The sequence below is a fragment of the Centroberyx affinis genome, unplaced genomic scaffold (genome assembly GCF_046629955.1).
Source record: "Centroberyx affinis isolate AG114_WGS23_722 - 3 ecotype Tasmania unplaced genomic scaffold, CSIRO-AGI_Caff_v1 ptg001414l_1, whole genome shotgun sequence".
NCBI lineage: Eukaryota > Metazoa > Chordata > Actinopteri > Beryciformes > Berycidae > Centroberyx > Centroberyx affinis.
Genome location: NW_027279892.1, coordinates 90,739 through 107,739, shown reverse-complemented (window position 1 = coordinate 107,739; position 17,001 = coordinate 90,739). Strand labels below are relative to the sequence as shown.

The window sequence follows — 17,001 nt, the reverse complement described above, 5'->3', positions numbered from 1 at the left end:
AGCGATAGCGCGAATTTTAAAGCAGGACAAAAGCTGTTTTAATTTTGGCTCTACGACTGTTAATATGTCACTTTAGTAAGTTTTAATATTTTTTCAGGCGAGAAAGTAACCATGTAGATTCCCAATATGTGGTCAGTGTATCCAAATAACGCCTGTTTGTAAATCTGCTGCGACGTTTTCGTAGATTTGAAGGTAAACAAACCAGACCAGCGCGCCGCCTCTACCCGTCAGCTCCGCGGCTCAGATCAAAAACTGTCTGCGCTTGCCATTTGATTGCGCGTTTGTTTAATGTGGTCCGGAATCCCGGTTGAGTGGAGTTTTCCGTTTTTAAGCACTGTGATTGTCCCGACGGTCCAAACACCGCCCAGCCATAAAACATTGGTCATACAACGAACGGAGCCAGTAGTTTAAGCTCCTAAAACAGGTACAAGCACCGGTGCTGCTCTTTATTTATTTTTTCAGAACCGGCACGCGCATTAAACACAAAGACGCAGCAACACAGTGAATCCCTATCAGCTACAGGGCTGCTGCTCTGTATCTGACCGTGACCTCTGACCTCCCTGTGGAGCAGGCAAGCAACAAGAGAATTCCTACCGAGAGAGAGAGAGAGAGGAAGACTGACATGTAGATGTTGTACTTTCTTCCTCTTCTTTTCACTCTCTTGCCCCCCATATGTTTCATGTAGAATTACACATTAAACACACACACACACACACACACACACACACACACTTGACTGTTCTACAATCTCTGGTCTCATCCTACACCTTCTGCACTTGAGCATGAAAAGAATTTCAGAGAGATAAAGAGAGAGAGTGAAGGAGTGTTTGTTCTTTGTATTTGGGTTTGATTTTTTTTATTGTTTTATTGTTCTATTTTGATGAAGATGTTGTAATTCAGCATCAGTTCATCAAAATAAACGAGAAAAAAAATCTTCCATAATAAACAATGCACTTTAGCCTGTTGAGACTTATGGTCCCATAAAGGTTCTGCTAATGTACTAATGAAAATCAGAAATGATGAACTGTGAGTCAATGCATTTATTTATTTATTTATTCAATTATTTTCTAAATTAGACATCTTACAAAAGATACAAATCCTGTTCTACATAGACTAGACATAATGTGAAAATAAATGAAAACATACATGGAGTCTCACTAAATAACACTGTGGACTCTACAAAACAGTAAGAACAGTGTAAACACTTGTTTTTGGATGGAAGCTGCTGATATCACTATATTTTGCAGATATTCTGTATGTAAGTTTCACCATTTTCATGCCAAAAATTCAAAATGCTTGTAAGGATTCGGCATTTCCAGGAGATTTTGTTTTTTTTCTTGGCAGGGTTGAAAAGCCTCTGAAAGAGCTGTAAGACCATTGGTAAAAAAAAAAAAGAAAATGAGATGCTGATATCAGTCCAATGTCAGCAAATTACATATTCAGCTCCTTCACTACCATAACTTCATCAGCTCTGCAAAGTCTTCATAGTTATTAATCCACAGCCGAAGCCCAGCATAGAGCGGCTGAGTGAAAGTGGTGTGGACTTTGTGGAGCAGGGTCATCGTGTCAGAGACGCTATAAAAGGACAGAGTACCTGCCTCGTAATCCAGGTACACTCCGACCCTGGAGGAACGAGGGCCTGACACTTCTGTTACTACTTTATTGTGTAGGAAAAAGTAACCATGTTGAGAGCAAACTAAACTCCAGGACTTGTTGTTAAATCCAAAATGTGAGTCATATGACGTTCTGCTGATGTCTTTGTATGAAACTGCTGCAGACAGAGTGTCACCCTTCCACTCCACCTCCCAATAACATCGCCCAGACAAACCCTCTCTGCACAACACTTGTTTATACTCAGTAAACCTGTCTGAGTGAGCAGGATAATCTATCCTCTTTGATACAGCCATCACCCTCCGGTTGTCTTCTGACAGGGAGAGACATGTGGAGACTGAGTTCACATCCAGTGTGAGAGGACAGCAATCTGTCAGAAGAGCAAAGCAGAAACCAGAGTATTAACATCAACCTACTGCCATTCAGCTAATTATGAATGCATTCATATGTTGTGGAATTGTACAGAGTGAAATATCATTTCCTCACAGTGTAAAAAGTCTTCTCTGGTCTGTGGCTCTGGTGGCAGTACAACATCTACAGAAGACACTAGAATAAAGAAACAAAACAGAATCCTCACTTCCTAAATAGCACTGGACATGTGTAAAGCCACTACACCGATTCCTCTGAATGGATATTTCTATTCCTGTCAGCTACCTGTGGCAGAGATCCTGGGCCATGTGTCCTTCAGGACGCTCTCTAGTTTCTCTCTCAGGTCAGACACAGAGTCACTCGCGTCTCTGAAGTAGCGTAGAGGAGGAACAACAACACGAGGCAAGTCTGGAGATTCACTGGGACTGGAGAGAGACTGGAACCTCTGGAGAGAGTCCGGGAAGACAGAGACACACACACACACACACACACACACACACAGGCACAAGTAGAGGAAAAGGATACAGACAGCAAAAGTCAATTCCATTGAGCAGCCATGTTTTCTGTCTGGAATAATGCTGTTTATATTTTTGCTACATATCAGCTATGAGTTCAATTCTGTGTTTTGAATAAATTAGGATGAATAGAATGTTTTGAAAAAAGACAATCATGGTGTCCTGGTGGGCCAGTGAACCAGTTAATAGGAAGAAGAAGAAGAAGAAGAAGAAGAAGAAGAAGAATTTTATGTAATCTCTTAAAATGATATGCCCATCAATGGCTGCAATGTCACTTTTGGCCAGCAGATGTCAATGTTTTGCACAATGTCTTCAACATTGCTTTGGTCTCAATGAGAATAAACACAAAGTAGTTTTGGATTTTGGGGGTTTTCCAATCAAGACAGAGTGTGTCTTGGCTATATCGCACCGCAGGAAACCCTGTGCTTATTGAATGATGCAGAAACAGCATTAAACTATCTTTAAAGAAAACAAAGTGTGTGTTACCTGAATGAAACGGACGTGGTCGTCAGCGTGCGACAGCTGTTCCAGTTCAGTGTCTCTCCTCCTCAGCTTGGCGATCTCCTCCTCCAGCTGCAGCAGCAGTTCTTCAGCCTGACCGACCGCAGTCTTCTCCTGGGCTCTGATCAGCTGCTTCACCTCACCGCGCCTCCTCTGGATGGAGCGGATCAGCTCAGTGAAGATCAGCTCACAGGCCTCCACTGCGGTCTGGGCAGAACTCTGCTAGTGCAAAACACACACATGGTGCCTGCTTTACAAAGTGCACATTTTGACATTTGGCATTACAGATGGCTGGGATTATTTGCTCCTTCATAACACTGATTTCTTCTGATTTCAAACATTTGGGTCCTATTCAGATGTTCCTCAGTGCCATTTTACACTGAACTGATTCCATTAATGAATGCCAAGCCTTTAACGGGCTGTGAGCCCTGTAGCAGACACATGGGATCATATACTGTGCTCCCATTTCCACACCTTGAGATCCTCCACAGCCTGGCTCAGCTCCTTCAGCTGCCTCTCTCTCTCCTGGACTCCCTCCTGGACTTTCTGCTGACTCACAATCAGCTGTTTCTGGAAGACAATATTAGGATTGGTGCAACAGGAAGTGTTTTCTCTGTGGCTGCTTGTATTTCTAATATTTCTAATTTCTAAAAGTTACACTGGACATTGGAGTCATAGCTCTTTCCTGTTCCTCAGTCCTACCTGTTTCTCAGCTCTCTCTGCTGCAACTGACACTGTATCGTGGCTCTTATGCTCATCTATGATGCACAGAAGGCAGACACACTGCCGGTCCGTACGACAGTAGACCTCCATCAGCTTGTCATGCTTAGAGCACATCTTTTCCTGCAGCGGGGCCGTGGCTGAGACCAGCTTGTGCTTCTGCAACACAGGAACGCTGTAGTGAGGCTGGAGGTGAGCCTCGCAGTAAGAGGCCACGCACGCCAAGCAAGACACGGTGGCTTTGACGCGTCCGGTCCCGGTGCAGAAATCACAGGCCACGTCCGCCGGGCCGGCACAGGCCGGAGCAGCAGAGGGAGAAGCCTGTCGGCCGCCCGTCTTCTTCAGCTTCTCCACAACCTGGGAGGAAAAGAAAAGGAGGAGAGGTCATTCACTGACGAGCAACGAGTGGAATACATGAGGTGTGTGACAAACGCACAGTGAGAAATAACACATTTTTATGTCTCCTTTAGATGGAAAACTAATGGACCACAGTGCTCTAGGAACCAGTAAACCCTTAAAATAACCTTACATTTACATGAATTCACCTCTTCATTCATGTAAAATTCACTTTAATGAATTAAGGGAGTTATTAATAGAAGAGACCCCATCAAAACCACCTTAAACATCCTGCAAGTTTGACTCCTTACTTTCTAATTTAGTGAAAAATTCAGGGAGACAGGAACTTTCCATTAATAACTCAACTGTTTAACCCCCCCCCCCCCCCCCCCCCCCGCCCTAACTTTGAAGCTACTTAAGGGGAATTTTAAGGGGAAAGTGGGGAAAGTTGAGGTTTAAAGGGTTAATAACCCTGTAAAGCATGCACAAAAGGCATGAAAAATCTCTTCATTACTAGTGCCGCCATAAATCAAGCCATGAATAAATCCCTTAACAACCCATGACACTAACTTGACTTTTTTAAAGCTGTTATTTTTATTGGATAATTCATGTTCACGTAATGGAGAAATGAAGGACATTTCTGTGGAATAAATAAAGTAACACTACTACTGTTTCCACCAGCACTACTACTACTGTTTCTAGCTCTACTTCTCCTACCAGTACTATTTTTCCAGCCCACCTCAGCCAGCATGTTGTTCCTCGGAAGAACAGGCCTGGGACTGAAGCTCTCCCTGCACTGAGGGCAGCTGTACACTCCCTTCTCTTCCTCCTGGTCCCAGCAGCCCTCAATACAGCTTCTGCAGTAACTGTGTCCACACTGGAGAGCGACTGGTTCTTTGATTTGGTCCAGACAGATTGAACAGCACAACTGATCCCGGTCCAGCACAGAGCCATGCTGCTGCTGTTCAGCCATTTTACTGACAAGCACTTTCACACAGGCGACAGTTTCGTTTTCTCTGGAAAGACTTGATAAAGAAGGGGCGGGACTTCCTGGTTGTGCTCAGAGGGGCGGGGCTTTAAAGAGCAGCTTTATCTTTTGTGTGAGAGTTATAAAGTCAATATCCAGGATCTAAAAAGAATTGAGACTCAATGAAGTAAGCAAGCAAAAAGGACATTTCCTTACAGAGATCAAAAAAGTATGACATTATTGTTATTATGAAATCACTTGTCACTGTGTGATAAGTGATTTCAAGATCACTCAGACCTTCACTCTTACTGAGCAACTCCTGAATTGTCATTCCTGCAGAATATCTTAAAGCTTCTTCAGAGAAACATTGGCACATTTTTGTGAAGACTTCCTCCTCCTGATGTGTGAATCTCTCCACCTTCAGCACAGTGAGGAAAGCATGAGGCCCAGGAGCGCACTCTGTGATCCACCTCACTATCACAGGCTTCAGCTGCTCCTCACACTGGTATGGAAGCCCATTCCGCCACTCAATAAAATAAAAATTATTGTGAGTTTTTTTTCTCACAACTGTGACTTTATATCTCACAATTCTGACTTCTTTTTCTTTTTTTGCAAGAGAAAAAAAAAGTCAGAATTGTGAGATATAAAGTCAGAATTGTGAGATATAGAGTTAGAATTGTGAGATATAAAGTCAGAATTGTGAGAAAAAAAGTCAGAATTGAACTCTCACCTCACTCGTCTGTTCCCCTCACATTACACATGCGGGTGTGAGGGATATTTTCCTTTTCCATACCAAGAAGACGACCGGCCGAATTCCCGAAAAGAACAGTTAACGTTACTCTGAATACAGCTGGGTTTCTGAGATTAGCACGCGGTCTAGCTGCTAGTCAGTGTTACGTTAATATTACCTTTTTAACTCTGACTCTGAATGTTTGCTCCCTCAATCCAGATGAATATTGAAAACTATTTTCAAAGAAGGAAAAGGACCGGTCCTGAGGAGGAGCAGGACAGGAACAGTCTGGACCAGGTAGCTGCTGAGCAGTAAAACAGAGCAGATAATGTCACAATGTTAAAGGCTGTAATGTAACGATGTAAAGATACAGGTAGGGCAGATGGGCAGAAGAGCAGGTTTCTCTGTAAAAGAGGCTTCATTTCTATTCTTCTGTACCTCGTAGACAAAATCAAGCAACAAACAGAACAGTGCACTGTTTATATTTTAGCTGTTGGCACTGTTTATATTTTCAAGTTATGTTATCTTTGACACAAAGTAGTTGAAAGGGAGCACTTGAGATATATACAGGTTATACATATATACAGGTTAGTTAGTTACACACCGGTCACTGATTGCTCTTCTACGTTCCCAGTGACCTCTTCACCTCCTGTTTGTACCACCAGCTCCCCCTACAGCCCAAATAATTCCTATGACAATTCAGACAGCCTCTCTATCTCTAAGTCCCCTCTATCAAATTTGGTCTGTTAAATGTTAGGTCTCTCTCTAATAAGACTTTTGTCTTAAACGACTTTGTTTCGTCCCAGAAATTAGACTTCTTTTTCTTAACTGAAGCCTGGCTGATGGAAGGAGAATGTAGTCAACTTTTGGAGCTATGCCCTCCAAATTTGAGCTATTTTAACTCCCCTAGGCTAAGTGGCCGTGGTGGCGGCCTAGCTGTGGTTTTTAAAAATCTCTTTAAATGCTCTCTTCTTACTGTTCAAATTTTTTCCAGCTTTGAGGCTCTCATGTTTCTTATCAGCTGCACCAATGCTGTATGTTGCATTGTCATTTACCGTCCAGCAAAACCGAACAGTCATTTTCTATCTGAATTCTCTGATTTTATTGCTGATGTGGTTGTCAAGTATGATAAAGTGATTATGGTTGGTGATGGCAAGTGATTTTATTAATGTAACTGAGTCTTTTAATTTCTTACAACATGTAAAGGGTCCCACCCATAACCGTGGCCATACCCTTGACCTAGTTTTCACGTTGGGCATGACACTTAGTTCTCTACAATTGGATGATTTTATCTCTGACCATAAATGTATTTTGTTTGATACTTTTTTACATCAAACCATTTTAACCCAGAAGCGCACTGTAAAATGTCACCTCATAAACAGTCAGTCTATAGCCACATTTTCTTCTACTTTTCCTGTGCTGAATCAAGGTGGGCCATCATCCTCGCATATTGATGACATAGTTAACCATTTTAATATTAGGCCTATATATGCGTCTGCTGTAGAAGCCGCTGCCCCTCTTAAGACCAAATCTGTTTCTAAAACCGGTTTATCTCCCTGGATAAACGATGACATCTGCTCTGCGAAAAGAGAATGTAGACAAGCAGAGCAGAGGTGGAAAACCACACAAAGTTCTGGTTTTCGCCCCAGATCAGGTCTCTACTAATATCCGCCAACAACTCGGTCCGCTGGCTACGAATAGAAAATCTTTTTCCAAAAACCTAGGCGTCATTTTTGACCACCAGCTGAAATTCGCTAAACATGTTAAGTGAGTTATTTAGTCCTGCTACTTCCACCTGAGGAATATTGCAGAAATACGCCCACTGTTATCCTTCCAACAGTTGGAAATGCTTATCCATGCTTTTGTGTCCTCCTGCTTAGATTACTGTAATGCTCTTTATTCCTGCCTAAGCCAAGACGCTGTTACCCGGTTACAGTTAGTCCAAAACTCTGCAGCAAGATTACTCACTAAGACTAAGAGTGTTTTCTTTGATTGAGTGATCATGTGATGCCTTTAACTGTTGTTGCTTTGTTGCTGTAATGTTGTTAAATCTCATCGTTTGTTCTTTTAACCTTTTATTCTTTTCTGTAAAGCACTTTGTAACCTAGGTTTTGAAAGGTGCTATATAAATACAATTTTACTTACTTCATTTGTTTGACAAATGGAACTATTTAAAATGGAGTACATCAGATCATTTTTCCGTCATTCAGGTAATGGGATCCTTTATTGATAATAGCCTATATATTGACAATATAAGCGAATACAAGAATAAAAAGGCACTCAACCCCCCTCAAAATGTAAAGAAAAAAATATATATATACATATATATAAATTGAAATATTGATTTAACAGAAAACCCTTAAACACAAGAACTGTTGTATAGAGGTAATTGAGAAAACAATATTGATGACAATTATATGAAAATTTGCATTTCAAAATGATTATAACATGCTCATAGGGCTATATTTTGGCCCGCAGCTCACTGGTGAGATTACATTTTGGCCCACAGATCCAACAAGTTTCACATTACCAGAGAGAGAGAGAGAGAGAGAGAGAGAGAGAGAGAGAGAGGGAGGAAGACTGACAAGATGTTCTAGATGTTGTACTTTCTTCCTCTTCTTTTCACTCTCTTTCCCCATATGTTTCATGTAGAATTACACATTAAACACACACACACACACACACACACACACACACACATTTGACTGTTCTACAATCTCAGGTCTCATCCTACACCTTCTGCACTTGAGCACAAAAATAATTTCAGAGAGATAAAGAGAGAGAGTGAAGTAGTGTTTGTTCTTTGTATTTGGGTTTGATTTTTTTTTATTGTTTTATTGTTCTATTTTGATGAAGATGTTGTAATTCAGCATCAGTTCATCAAAATAAACGAGAAAAAAAATCTTCCATAATAAACAATGCACTTTAGCCTGTTAAGACTTATGGTCCCATAAAGGTTCTGCTAATGTACTAATGAAAATCAGAAATGATGAACTGTGAGTCAATGTATTTATTTATTTATTTATTCAATTGTTTTCTACATTAGATGTCTTACAAAACATACAAATCCTGTTTTACATAGACTAGACATAATGTGAAAATAAATGAAAACATACATGGAGTCTCACTAAATAACACTGTGGACTCTACAAAACAGTAAGAACAGTGTAAACACTTGTTTTTGGATGGAAGCTGCTGATATCACTATATTTTGCAGATATTCTGTATGTAAGTTTCACCATTTTCATGCCAAAAATTCAAAATGCTTGTAAGGATTCGGCATTTCCAGGAGATTTTGTTTTTTTTCTTGGCAGGGTTGAAAAGCCTCTGAAAGAGCTGTAAGACCATTGGTAAAAAAAAAAAGAAAATGAGATGCTGATATCAGTCCAATGTCAGCAAATTACATATTCAGCTCCTTCACTACCATAACTTCATCAGCTCTGCAAATTCTTCATAGTTATTAATCCACAGCAGAAGCCCAGCATAGAGCGGCTGAGTGAAAGTGGTGTGGACTTTGTGGAGCAGGGTCATCGTGTCAGAGACGCTATAAAAGGACAGAGTACCTGCCTCGTAATCCAGGTACACTCCGACCCTGGAGGAACGAGGGCCTGACACTTTTGTTACTACTTTATTGTGTAGGAAAGTGTAACCATGTTGAGAGCAAACTAAACTCCAGGACTTGTCATTATATCCAAAATGTGAGTCACCTGACGTTCTGCTGATGTCTTTGTATGAAACTGCTGCATACAGAGTGTCACCCTTCCACTCCACCTCCCAATAACATCGCCCAGACAAACCCTCTCTGCACAACACTTGTTCAAACTTAGTAAACCTGTCTGAGTGAGCAGGATAAGCTATACTCTTTGATACAGCCATCACCCTCCGGTTGTCTTCTGACAGGGAGAGACATGTGGAGACTGAGTTCACATCCAGTGTGAGAGGACAGCAATCTGTCAGAAGAGCAAAGCAGAAACCAGAGTATTAACATCAACCTACTGCCATTCAGCTAATTATTAATGCATTCATATGTTGTGGAATTGCACAGAGTGAAATATCATTTCCTCACAGTGTAAAAAGTCTTCTCTGGTCTGTGGCTCTGGTGGCAGTACAACATCTACAGAAGACACTAGAATAAAGAAACAAAACAGAATCCTCACTTCCTAAATAGCACTGGACATGTGTAAAGCCACTACACCGATTCCTCTGAATGGATATTTCTATTCCTGTCAGCTACCTGTGGCAGAGATCCTGGGCCATGTGTCCTTCAGGACGCTCTCTAGTTTCTCTCTCAGGTCAGACACAGAGTCACTCGCGTCTCTGAAGTAGCGTAGAGGAGGAACAACAACACGAGGCAAGTCTGGAGATTCACTGGGACTGGAGAGAGACTGGAACCTCTGGAGAGAGTCCGGGAAGATAGAGACACACACACAGAGACACACACACACACACACACACAGGCACAAGTAGAGGAAAAGGATACAGACAGCAAAAGTCAATTCCATTGAGCAGCCATGTTTTCTTTCTGGAATAATGCTGTTTATATTTTTGCTACATATCAGCTATGAGTTCAATTCTGTGTTTTGAATAAATTAGGATTAATAGAATGTTTTGAAAAAAGACAAACATGGTGTCGTGGTGGGCCAGCGAACCAGTTAATAGGAAGAAGGAGAAGAAGAAGAAGAAGAAGAAGAAGAAGAAGAAGAAGAAGAAGAAGAAGAAGAAGAAGAAGAAGAATTTTATGTAATCTCTCAAAATGATATGCTCATCATTGGCTGCAATGTCACTTTTGGCCAGCAGATGTCAATGTTATGCACAATGTCTTCAACATTGCTTTGGTCTCAGTGAGAATAAACACAAAGTAGTTTTGGATTTTGGGGGTTTTCCAATCAAGACAGAGTGTGTCTTGGCTATATCGCACCGCAGGAAACCCTGTGCTTATTGAATGATGCAGAAACAGCATTAAACTATCTTTAAAGAAAACAAAGTGTGTGTTACCTGAATGAAACGGACGTGGTCGTCAGCGTGCGACAGCTGTTCCAGTTCAGTGTCTCTCCTCCTCAGCTTGGCGATCTCCTCCTCCAGCTGCAGCAGCAGTTCTTCAGCCTGACCGACCGCAGTCTTCTCCTGGGCTCTGATCAGCTGCTTCACCTCACCGCGCCTCCTCTGGATGGAGCGGATCAGCTCAGTGAAGATCAGCTCACAGGCCTCCACTGCGGTCTGGGCAGAACTCTGCTAGTGCAAAACACACACATGGTGCCTGCTTTACAAAGTGCACATTTTGACATTTGGCATTACAGATGGCTGGGATTATTTGCTCCTTCATAACACTGATTTCTTCTGATTTCAAACATTTGGGTCCTATTCAGATGTTCCTCAGTGCCATTTTACACTGAACTGATTCCATTAATGAATGCCAAGCCTTTAACGGGCTGTGAGCCCTGTAGCAGACACATGGGATCATATACTGTGCTCCCATTTCCACACCTTGAGATCCTCCACAGCCTGGCTCAGCTCCTTCAGCTGCCTCTCTCTCTCCTGGACTCCCTCCTGGACTTTCTGCTGACTCACAATCAGCTGTTTCTGGAAGACAATATTAGGATTGGTGCAACAGGAAGTGTTTTCTCTGTGGCTGCTTGTATTTCTAATATTTCTAATTTCTAAAAGTTACACTGGACATTGGAGTCATAGCTCATTCCTGTTCCTTAGTCCTACCTGTTTCTCAGCTCTCTCTGCTGCAACTGACACTGTATCGTGGCTCTTATGCTCATCTATGATGCACAGAAGGCAGACACACTGCCGGTCCGTACGACAGTAGACCTCCATCAGCTTGTCATGCTTAGAGCACATCTTTTCCTGCAGCGGGGCCGTGGCTGAGACCAGCTTGTGCTTCTGCAACACAGGAACGCTGTAGTGAGGCTGGAGGTGAGCCTCGCAGTAAGAGGCCACGCACGCCAAGCAAGACACGGTGGCTTTGACGCGTCCGGTCCCGGTGCAGAAATCACAGGCCACGTCCGCCGGGCCGGCACAGGCCGGAGCAGCAGAGGGAGAAGCCTGTCGGCCGCCCGTCTTCTTCAGCTTCTCCACAACCTGGGAGGAAAAGAAAAGGAGGAGAGGTCATTCACTGACGAGCAACGAGTGGAATACATGAGGTGTGTGACAAACGCACAGTGAGAAATAACACATTTTTATGTCTCCTTTAGATGGAAAACTAATGGACCACAGTGCTCTAGGAACCAGTAAACCCTTAAAATAACCTTACATTTACATGAATTCACCTCTTCATTCATGTAAAATTCACTTTAATGAATTAAGGGAGTTATTAATAGAAGAGACCCCATCAAAACCACCTTAAACATCCCGTAAGTTTGACTCCTTACTTTCTAATTTAGTGAAAAATTCAGGGAGACAGGAACTTTCCATTAAAAACTCAATAACCCCCCCCACCACCACCACCCCCGCCTTAACTTTGAAGCTGCTTAAGGGGAATTTTAAGGGGAAAGTGGGGAAAGTTGAGGTTTAAAGGGTTAATAACCCTGTAAAGCATGCACAAAAGGCATGAAAAATCTCTTCATTACTAGTGCCGCCATAAATCAAGCCATGAATAAATCCCTTAACAACCCATGACACTAACTTGACTTTTTTAAAGCTGTTATTTTTATTGGATAATTCATGTTCACGTAATGGAGAAATGAAGGACATTTCTGTGGAATAAATAAAGTAACACTACTACTGTTTCCACCAGCACTACTACTACTGTTTCTAGCTCTACTTCTCCTACCAGTACTATTTTTCCAGCCCACCTCAGCCAGCATGTTGTTCCTCCGAAGAACAGGCCTGGGACTGAAGCTCTCCCTGCACTGAGGGCAGCTGTACACTCCCTTCTCTTCCTCCTGGTCCCAGCAGCCCTCAATACAGCTTCTGCAGTAACTGTGTCCACAGTGGAGAGTGACTGGTTCTTTGATTTGGTCCAGACAGACTGAACAGCACAACTGATCCCGGTCCAGCACAGAGCCATGCTGCTGCTGTTCAGCCATTTTACTGACAAGCACTTTCACACAGGCGACAGTTTCGTTTTCTCTGGAAAGACTTGATAAAGAAGGGGCGGGACTTCCTGGTTGTGCTCAGAGGGGCGGGGCTTTAAAGAGCAGCTTTATGTTTTGTGTGAGAGTTATAAAGTCAATATCCAGGATCTAAAAAGAATTGAGACTGAATGAAGTAAGCAAGCAAAAAGGACATTTCCTTACAGAGATCAAAAAAGTATGACATTATTGTTATTATGAAATCACTTGTCACTGTGTGATAAGTGATTTCAAGATCACTCAGACCTTCACTCTTACTGAGCAACTCCTGAATTGTCATTCCTGCAGAATATCTTAAAGCTTCTTCAGAGAAACATTGGCACATTTTTGTGAAGACTTCCTCCTCCTGATGTGTGAATCTCTCCACCTTCAGCACAGTGAGGAAAGCATGAGGCCCAGGAGCGCACTCTGTGATCCACCTCACTATCACAGGCTTCAGCTGCTCCTCACACTGGTATGGAAGCCCATTCCACCACTCAATAAAATAAAAAAACACTCTATTGTGAGTTTTTTTTCTCGCAACTGTGACTTTATATCTCACAATTCTGACTTTATATCTCACAATTCTGGCTTTTTTTCTACCACTTCTGACTTTATTTCTCAGAACTCTGACTCACAATTCTGACTTCTTTTCTTTGTTTGTGAGAGAAAAAAACAAAGTCAGAATTGTGAGATATAAAGTCAGAAGTGGGAGAAAAAAAGTCAGAATTGTAAGATATAAAGTCAGAATTGTGAGGAAAAAAAGTCAGAATTGTGAGAAAGAAAGTTAGAATTGTGACATATAAGGTCACAATTCTGAGATATAAAGTCAAAATTCAGAGAAATAAAGCTGCTTTTCCCAGCTCCAGTTTTCCCCATCAGGACAATCCTCCTTGTATTCAGCACTAGAAGAGAATAATGACTCTGTATCAGTAATACTGTACATTTGTCTCTTGCTTGCTCCCTTACCTTGTCACTTGGGTTCTGGAAGTGTTTTGCCCATTTATTTGTGGTGCAGCAACACAGTGTGAAATATGAATAGATACTCCAAAAATCCTTTGTTTACACATTAGTCAACAATCACAATGAAGTGTGATGCCACATGGAAAATGAGCTAATGGAGAATGCTTTGCTTTGCTTTGAATGTTTTGTAGGTCTACATGAGAAAGGTGGCGATGGCTAATAAATCCATCAATGGCCTGATTAGGTTGAAAATGAAAGGATCAATAAACTCAAATCATTTTAAAATAAAAAAGCATCGCCACTAGCTAATGCTGAGCTATGATATTGTGGAGTTTTTTGTGAGGATAGACAGATTCATATTTTCTCATTTTGAATATCTTTGATAACATGAAACCATCAGTGAGGGGCCAGAGAGACCTGAGAGCTGCACACTGTTAGAAAACTCTAAAGTAACAAGCACAGATCCTGTACAGACTCACGGCGCGTGTGTTTAATTCAGTTCACTGCACTGAAGCATCATGACTCTGTTATCGGTTAAATAAGTCCACTAATGTCACTTAGATACCACAGGTATCAACGTTACCTAACCTCAAAGTTTACAGGGCAACAAAAGACGTGGATGCATGTAAATGAACAGCAGAGAGTGGGGCTCGGTTAGCCCCAAAGGGATTAACCGTCCCAAAGATCTTTATCCAACTCACTGTTAACGAGAACTTCATTTAGCAACACCTTCCAAACGCCAGTTATTTACCACGTGAAGCACAAAAACTCTTAGTTAAGTTTTATACCTTAAGTTCTCTTTAAGGTTCACCTTAAACTCAAGTGAGTAGCACAAAACCCACTTACCTCCCCTCTCAGAGAATAACCTTAGATAAATCTGCAGATAAGATCCTTAAGCCATTTTTATTGCTATTATTTTGAAATTACAATACAATACAATACAATACAATACAATACAATACAATACAATACAATACAATACAATACACTTTATTGTCCCCGTGGGGAAATTTGTCTTGGACTCAAATGCTGCACGCATATAACTGCCTCCATAGTAGTAATAGTAAAAAACAACAACGTATAACAAAGCAACACATAGTGTAGCAAATCAAAACCACAAATTACACATATTGCACATATTACACATATTGCACATATTGCACATATGCTGACATCCCATACCTGACTATGCTCTCTAATACAGCCTGGTAGAATCAAAACATCATCCTCTGATCCACCCCATGCACCCTGAGTCTGCGTAAGAAGTATAATCTCTGCTGTAAACGAGAACACAAACTTTCAACATGGGCCTTCCAGCTAAAGCTGTTGTCCAAGTGTCCAAGGTACTTGTAGGAGCAGACCTGATTGATTGGTTCATCATGTATGACCACTGGACTATGATCCCCCACTGACCTAGGGTCCAGAACCATCTCCTCAGTTTTTCTCACATTTAAAATGAGATGGTTGGCATCACACCGCTGCACAAAACTCTCTATTTCAGTGAAATAGGCTGAAGGACTTGTGTCCTTGTGCAGTAGGCTGAGGATAGCAGTGTCATCTGAAAATTAAAAAATGTGGTTCCTAGGGTGGCTGTTCGTACTCTCATATGTGTATAATGTAAAAAGAACTGGTGAGCTGACAGCAAGGTTATTATCGTTAACGAAAACTAACGAAATAACGAAAACTAGGTGTGAAAAAACATTTTCGTTAACTGAAATAAAAATAAAAACGAGGCTTTACAAAAAAACGATAACTGAAACTGTATTGTGTGTTTACAAAACTAAAATAAAGTCAAATTATAGAGAAAATGTCTTTAGTTTTCGTCTTTGTCAATTTATTTCATACATAAGCCTAGTATTTTGAATTTTTGAATTTCGCCCCTGACAAATACCCCATATTACAAAAAAAGACTAAAACACTGAAACTAATAAAAACTAAACTAAACTAGCAAACCCGCTTTAGAAACGAATTAAAACTAAACTGAGATTGAAAACAAAAAGTCCAAACGAAATAAAAACAAAAACTAATGAAAAACGCAAAACTGTAATAACCTTGGCTGACACAACCCTGTGGGGCACCTGTGCTGATTGATCTGGATTCTGAAAGGGTTTTATTGACCCTGACATGCTGGATTCCATTGGTCAAAAAGGAAAAATACCACTTCATTATAAAAGGATTGACACTCATCTGTTTCAGTTTGGGGATCAGCAGATGGGGCTGAAGCGTATTGAAAGCAGAGCTAAAATCAACAAGTCCTGTGTTTCGACCCTAAGATGAAAATCATTCAGTTCGTTGGCTTTATGCAGATCATCATTAGTGATGAGGCGCTTCCTATTTGTGTTCATATTGGTTATAACTTTCATAGAGTCCCATAGCTTTTTAGAGTCCATTGAGATCAAATTCTGCTCTATGATCTCCCTGTGTTGCTTCCTTGCATCCTTCAGCATTTGGTTAAGTTCCTTTTGCACTATTTTCAAACCCGCTCTATCTTGATTTCTAAAAGCATTTTTTTTCCGGTTGATGCAGTCCTTTACCTTCTTAGTTATATAAGGCTTATTGTTGGGATACACTGTAATGTCCCACACTATCCACACAAAATTGTATGTAGTCTGTTATTGTTTCGGTGGCCTCATCAATTTCCAAATCATGAAAAAGGTCCCAGTTTGTGCAAAGGAAAGATCCCCTGAGTGTCTCTATGCTATCTCTCGACCATACAGTCACTGTCTTGGTCTGTTAATGAATATTACAGTGTCCTTGGGCTTAGTATCATGTACCTGCCACCAGAAACGTTTCAATAAAGTCCTCCGCTTTCACAAAACAGCTTTTTGGAGCCGGGAGCTACAGCTACTGCTGCCATGCTGATGATGTCGACTGCACGCACAGGTCGTGTCATCATCATCAGTGTGGTGATGCAACATCTCACTAAGAGATACCTGACTGACTGACTGACTGACTGACTGACCTGAACGCAGGGTCACAGCAACACAGTGAATCCCCTGTATCCCCTCAAATGCCCCTATATTGCAACACTTACGGTAAAAGACGTTTCAATCATTCCCGCCCACTCTAAGACATTGGGTAAAATAAAGCAGGCATAAAACGGGAAGAATATTTACATTTTAATCTAATCAAAGAGGACAAAATTAAATGCATACAGTGTACACTTTGGCGGGTGGCAAAATATTCCTCATGCCCGCGTGTGTAATGGGAGGCGAACAGACGGTTCCAGAG

The 17,001-nt window shown here is 41.5% G+C and overlaps 2 protein-coding genes across 4 annotated transcripts; both read right to left on the bottom strand.

Annotated features, from left to right (window-relative positions):
* Positions 1–1,066: 1,066 nt before the first annotated feature.
* On the bottom strand, positions 1,067–5,037 carry LOC139649964 (tripartite motif-containing protein 16-like). Of its 2 annotated transcripts, none has more exons than XM_071526482.1 (7): positions 4,792–5,037; positions 3,699–4,073; positions 3,471–3,566; positions 2,982–3,218; positions 2,266–2,425; positions 2,098–2,157; positions 1,067–1,981 (listed from the first exon to the last, which is right to left on the bottom strand). In XM_071526482.1, the coding sequence occupies exons 1-7, from the start codon at positions 5,023–5,025 to the stop codon at positions 1,452–1,454; spliced, it is 1,692 nt and encodes a 563-aa protein (XP_071382583.1). In that variant the 5' UTR covers positions 5,026–5,037; the 3' UTR covers positions 1,067–1,451. The 2 variants fall into 2 exon arrangements, with proteins under 2 accessions (XP_071382583.1, XP_071382584.1); XM_071526483.1 differs by having other exon boundaries at positions 2,982–3,215.
* A 3,766-nt stretch (positions 5,038–8,803) lies between these two features.
* On the bottom strand, positions 8,804–12,807 carry LOC139649965 (tripartite motif-containing protein 16-like). Of its 2 annotated transcripts, none has more exons than XM_071526484.1 (7): positions 12,550–12,807; positions 11,462–11,836; positions 11,234–11,329; positions 10,745–10,981; positions 9,984–10,143; positions 9,816–9,875; positions 8,804–9,699 (listed from the first exon to the last, which is right to left on the bottom strand). In XM_071526484.1, exons 1-7 carry the CDS (start codon positions 12,781–12,783, stop codon positions 9,170–9,172), a joined length of 1,692 nt encoding a protein of 563 aa, XP_071382585.1. In that variant the 5' UTR covers positions 12,784–12,807; the 3' UTR covers positions 8,804–9,169. The 2 variants fall into 2 exon arrangements, with proteins under 2 accessions (XP_071382585.1, XP_071382586.1); XM_071526485.1 differs by having other exon boundaries at positions 10,745–10,978.
* Positions 12,808–17,001: the final 4,194 nt, after the last annotated feature.